This window comes from Mesitornis unicolor, unplaced genomic scaffold (assembly GCF_000695765.1).
Source record: "Mesitornis unicolor isolate BGI_N332 unplaced genomic scaffold, ASM69576v1 scaffold23159, whole genome shotgun sequence".
NCBI lineage: Eukaryota > Metazoa > Chordata > Aves > Mesitornithiformes > Mesitornithidae > Mesitornis > Mesitornis unicolor.
Window position 1 is genome coordinate 1 of NW_010206854.1, and position 6,025 is coordinate 6,025.

The 6,025-nt window shown below is 47.5% G+C and overlaps 1 protein-coding gene across 1 annotated transcript in view; it reads right to left on the minus strand.

The window, feature by feature from the left end:
- Nucleotides 1-417: 417 nt before the first annotated feature.
- The window catches only part of IPO9 (importin 9), a gene marked incomplete at both ends in the record, with an annotated part of 23,977 nt that continues 18,369 nt past the window's right edge, over nt 418-6,025 (minus strand). The window contains 4 exons of the mRNA XM_010191933.1: nt 418-551; nt 2,370-2,536; nt 4,268-4,543; nt 5,847-5,975. Coding sequence (XP_010190235.1) covers nt 418-551; nt 2,370-2,536; nt 4,268-4,543; nt 5,847-5,975 — 706 coding nt within the window. The remainder of the gene's footprint in view (nt 552-2,369; nt 2,537-4,267; nt 4,544-5,846; nt 5,976-6,025) is intronic.

Below are 6,025 nucleotides of genomic sequence, written 5' to 3' on the forward strand. Positions count from 1 at the left end.
GGGGGGGTTGCACTGGGGGAGCTTTTGAGGTGCCGTCCAACTCCTGATATTCTGTGATTCTGTGATCTGTAACTTGTTGAAATCATTGCTGATATTTGTGAAAGTCTGTCTCACAAAAAAACCCCAACCAACCAAAACAATAAAACACCCAAACTTTCACTAAGCACAGCTTCCTCCCACAGAATCATTAAGCATCATAATCACCTATCCACTCATTAAATCAGAGACATCAGGATTCTTCCTAATCAGTTTTTGGCAGAATTCAGGCAAATAATGGACAGCTCTAAAAAACAACAGGAACGTTGTGTAGGAAAGGTCTCCCACAGCTTTGTGTGATCTGCAAGATCCATTTTAAGGCCTTTCATAGCATCTCGTAACAGGGGAAAAGAAAAAAAACCCAGCAAAATCATTACTTACTTTTGGCTGACTTTGATCGCGTCCGTATTCCCTCATCCATATTAAATATTTCTTCTCCCTTGACCCTGATGTCCTGAAGCCGCTTGTCGTCTGTGTTGATGCCATACTGGAGGAGCTTACACAACGCTACAGAGCTGGGGAGCAGGGAACAGGGAATTACAGATCAGAATTGCTCTGAACTGCCTGGTTTTCAGAGAGCTTTAGGGAACTTTCACAGAGCTTTAGGGAGCACCTCTCCAGAGCAGACATTCAGATGCCCTTTTTTTCTACAATTTTCCTGCTTTATGTCAGCATCCGAAACCGAATTCATCTCCTGACCTGCACAGCAAGGCAAGAACTGACAAAGCTCTGGATTAAACACTACTGAACAGTGCTCACAGACACTAAAGGTGTTTCCTTTAATGTTAAACACCTTTCCTGTAAGGTTAAACACTCCTGAAGCATCATGTGCAGATTAAAATGAAATTAAGAGGGAAGTAGTGGCAAGGAAGTAGTGACTTGGTTGATCTGCAGCCATGAACACCCCTTCTACTTTTCTCCAACTCAGACTCCTTTTCACTTCTGGTCCTTCACAGCTCAGCTATGCTCAGACCTCCCGTGTGCTCCCACAGTATCCTCAGGTGTTTCCACCTCTGCTGCTCAGATTTCCAGGCCACACTTTCAAACCCTCTCCAATCCCAGGCTGTTTTCCAGCCGTACTGAGGATGGCTTTGGCTAAGGCCACCAATTCATGCTGGGCACTCTTTAACCTCTCTCCTGGCTCCCAAGCCCCAGACTGAAGTTTCGGAGCTCCCTGGATCTTGCTCTCCTCGCGCTTTCACTTCACACCCTCTTTGCCTCCCATACTATGGCTCCAAGTTCCCACACTGATGGTTTGGACCCAGATCTTACACATCACCCCTGAGCTGCCCAAAGTTTTCCCTTCCTTTTATCATGCAGGTCAAGAGCAAACAGCCACTTCTTCAACCTGTCACTTGCAGGGAAGGGGACTGATGCACACAGAAGGTGTCAGCTATCTTCATCCTCCTTTCACCAACTCAAAATGCTCAGAAAACTCCTAGCATTTTCTAATGCACAATGAGCACCACTGCAAATAACCCAAATCAAAGTGTTTAATACAATGTGGAGTCCTGTCAAGTCATCTGTTCAACATTCTCCTCCCTGTCAGCTCAGCCTTGGCTTTCCCTGTGGCCGTACGCAGTCTCAGGGGATCCTGCAGACAACCCTGCCCATAGTGGGGACAAACCACTGCTTTTAGGGATGAAACAGACCAAAAATAGGAGCAGATTCCCAAATCAGACTGCCTCTTGTTCTGCATCATCACTCACAAAGTTCTGTTTCAAACATGCTTTCTCTTATTATTTATTTCACGGGCTATTTAACCACTTGCAGCTGTGGCAATATTTAAATTAACAGAGAGCATTTCATGCTTTGGAATACAGTACCCAGCCTCCACCAGAACACAAATGTGCTCCTACAGCAAAAGGGAGAGAAAACTGTTTCAGTTGGTCTCCTCATTGACTTTTAAGAGACCACTAAATCACCAAGAAAGCACCAGATTCTCTTAGGAAACTCTCCGCAATGCCCTGAACCCTGCAGCAGTCTATAAAGGCAATTTCATATCTGGAAGCCATTCTCATCCCATTCACAGCAGTTCAATCTCAAAAGCACTCCTGTGCTTGGGAGAGACGCCCCCTTCCCCCTTGGGTCACCCTATTCCAGCACAGAAACACCAGGCAGCACGAGGAGGGAGATCAGAGAGGGTTGCAGTGACCACAATTCTCCTGAGCCCAACTGACAGCGCAGGAGAAAACCAACTCTGTCCAACGCAGGCACACACCGATCCAAGCCTGAACCAGCTCTCCTTTCCCTCACACCCAGCACACTGAACTGCAATGGGATGATCAGTCAACTGATGTTAGCACATGGATCCTGCTCATGAAACACCCTACCTGACTTTGCCTTCGTACTGCCCGTAGAACAAGTGCTGCCGGCTCATCCACTCGGCCATGACAAACTCCAGGGCAGGCTTCCCAGTTGGTCCAGGGAGACTACACAGGAACTCCAGGAGTGGCTCCAGTTGGGAGTGAACCAAGTGAGCAAACACCATAATCAAGGACTACAGGAGGAGAGAGGAAATGTTAGCTGTACATAATTTAATAACTGAAAATGCTTGATGAAATATTCAAGTAACTGAGCTTTCTGCAAGAGTGCAGAGTGTGTGCTCTTACCAACCCCAAGAGGAAGCATAATCCTCTGCAAGACACCGTGCTACAACAGCAGGCAATACACCACTACAGTCAACAGCAGTATTTACACTCCACCAAAAAACATAGCAGGAATAAGTTTACTCGCACCCACGCCCCAAAGTAACAAACCTTCCTAAAGCAGAAGATTAAAAAGCTATTTTAAAAACATCAGAGGTTGCAGTTGACTTTTGACCAGCAAAGACACCATATGGCACCACTCGAACACTGCAAGCGCCCTGGTTTGCTCAATCCAGCAGCTGTTACACCCAGCTCTGCACACAGAGCTCTGAATCCTGCAGGAACGTCTCTTATCATCGAGCAGAAGTTACTGGTGCAGAGTCAGAGCCCAAATTCTGCTTTCCTTTCAGCCCAGGGATGTCCAACCATCACCTCTACCACAGGACCACCCTTCTCCCACACCATCACATCACTCAGCAGTGCTTTTCCAGGTCTGTGTGTGCTCTAAACTCAAGTTGTAGGCAAGGAACTGCGAGTTTTAGAAAGGTGTTTTTTAAATATGCAGTTTTACAGTTTGGCTCCTAAAAACAAAGAGCAGAACCCATATGCTGCAGACATCTAAATGTCAGTCTCCATGTCTGAGGGCATCTCTGCAGGCTTCCTTGGGGAAAAGCTGCCCACCCCCGGAGATTCACCTTTCAGGCTGATCCAGGGAAGAGATTCAGCACTGTGAAAGGCTCCTTTCTCCTCCCCTGGCTGCAGGGGCTTCATGTGACTGCTTCAGATTTAAGCTTTTAAATCCAAATATAGGCAAAGTGGGAGCCACTGTGAGCAGTTAAGAATCAACCACATTTCCAAGGGGAAAAGAAATCAAGGCTTGAAGATGAAATCTGTGCTGACATCTGAATGGCCTTCTTGACTCACCACGTGCTGGTGTGAAAAACACACATATAAAAACCAGAAAAACGCACGAGATAAAAGGCTTAGAGCAGAGTGAGCCTCAGTCGAGTGCCCCAGTGAACGCAAAGGTGGGATCTTGCCAGGAGGCAGAACTCCACACCAGTGCCAGCAAAACGCCTTCCCCAGCTGCTGCACAGGACCCAGGGCAGCCACCAGTACACGTTTTACATCAAGGGCACAGGCCAGAAAGACAGGAGAGAGAACGAAGAGCACCGGGATAAAAATCATCCCCTAAGCCTGCGCCACTGCAGGTCAAGGCTAGCAGAGATTGCCACTCTTGTCTGACACAGCCCAACTACATCTCCCATCCACCAGAAGCTCACCTTTCCTCAACTCCCAGGCATTTATCCTTCAAAAAAGCACAGAAACACTCAAAAACGCGTGCCGCCTTTGCCACGGCATCCCTACTTAGGCAACTCATCCCCACTGAAGGTTTACAGCCTGCAAGCACGAGGTCATGAGGGACTATTTAAAGTTCATTAAAAGCTTACCCACAAGAACCTGGCTCAGCCCGTAATCCAGACAACTCTGCATGAGCAGAGCAGGCATTTTCCCGACTACTTCATGAGGATGCTTCAAGCCTCCAATTACAGTAGCCATAAATGATCCATTTCTCAACGAAAAGAACAGTGACAATTTCTTTTCCCAACTCTTCTTACTCTCCTGGTTCCCAGCCTGCTCACCTGCATTACACTGAGCGTCTCCGCTTGTTGCATTTTACTCAGGATAGCTCTCAGGATCTGGTCCAGATTCTCTCCCAGCTCACTTCCTGCTTTGGATATCAAAGTGGAGACCAGCTTGCCCACAAAGGCTGCGGTGAATTCAGAGGTCCTTGGGTCTAGAAGCTGGCTCACCACCTGCATCACGTACCACAGCCCATTGTGGCCTTGCTCATCGTGCCACTGCGCAATTTGCTCCAGCGCCACCGAGACGTAGGCACGCAGACACTCGCCACCATTCTAAACAAGGAAATTATCACGTTAGAATTTCCCTTTCTAGGTAAGGGAGCGGGGAGGCATGGGAAGACATCTCCCATCGTCACCCCAGAAAGACTCTTAGCCAAGACAACAACAATGGGCAAACTGGTGGCATCTGTAAGAGATCCCAGCTCTCCGATGCACAGTAAAACGAGTGCCTATATTTAAAAATAGTTTCTATCAACTTCAGTTCACTATCAAGTACAAAACTCATCACTGCTCAGGCAGCTCTCAAGAACATCACCTGGAAAATACAAAGACAACCCGAAGCAGCTGCAGTTTTATGCCAGCCTTGTTATCCAGAGACATTTCAAGAGATTCTAACAAGTGAGAGACAAAGACAGCAAAGTGTAGCATGGACAAAACACAACCCCGCAGCCAAGCAGCATCTCCTTGAATGCTTCTTGAAACAAAGATCCAGCAGAGCAACCAGCATGCTGCTCTCCAACCTCTTCTTGCTGGTCTCCAACCTGGTTTTACTGGTACGTTGTTTAAGGGAAGCTGTTTCTATGGTCAGTATTCACATGGCAAAGGGTAGCTGGCACGATAAACTCCTTACACAAGGAATGAAACTACCCTTATTGTTTATAAACCAGCTAGTGGCTGGAATGAAAGGGTATCCTGCACTTCTAGCCTCTGATGCTTTTTCCTTCTTGCTTAAATGCTCTGAAGACACCATCAGGTAATAACAGAGCCTGCCAACAAGCACAGCTCAGGCACTGCTGCTGTTTGTGATCAACTTTGCTGTCCCTCCATGCCATACCTGGCTCAGCTATAGGGAAGTCTGCCCTCCCCTTCCCACCTAAATGAATATAGGAGAAAACTGTTAGGAGGAGGAGGAGGTCTAGGAGGTCTTTTGCACAGGAGGTCTTTTGCTTCCCTATGCCTGAGCACGTTCCCAAAGACAGCCTCTGCAATTCCTGGGTGTGATGGAAGTTATTATGGGGGAAGACAAGCAATAAAGGTTTTGTTGTGGTTTTGTTTGTTTAGGTTTGAATTTTTTTATGTGCTCCAGAGCTCTAAACCAGAAAAAGAGGTCAAGGCTGCTGCTCTACTCACTCTGGTTGTCCAGATTAAGGAATGATCAGCAAACATCACTTCAAGCCCTTGAACAGCAGTACTTTAATGATAAACTGGAGGTGGCAAAGAAAGCGTGAGGAGCTGCTGATACAGCTATTGGCAAGCAAAGCCTAGGCTCCCTTAAAGGCCATGTCACCGGTTTCGCTTGGTCACCGCTCTGGGACCCACAGAGCCCTGCAACCCCTCCCGCTCCCCGCAGCGTTACCTGCATTGTAGCGTTGTCATCTGTGTTCAAGCTGCACTGAGCCACCGCAGGGAACGCCTGGCAGATGAGGAGCTGGGACAGAGGAGGTTTTGTATTCCTCACGACTGTGGTCAATATATCAATAGATGTCTGAAAGGAAAACATGAACAAAAGCACCGTTACGGCAGCCGCCACTTTAC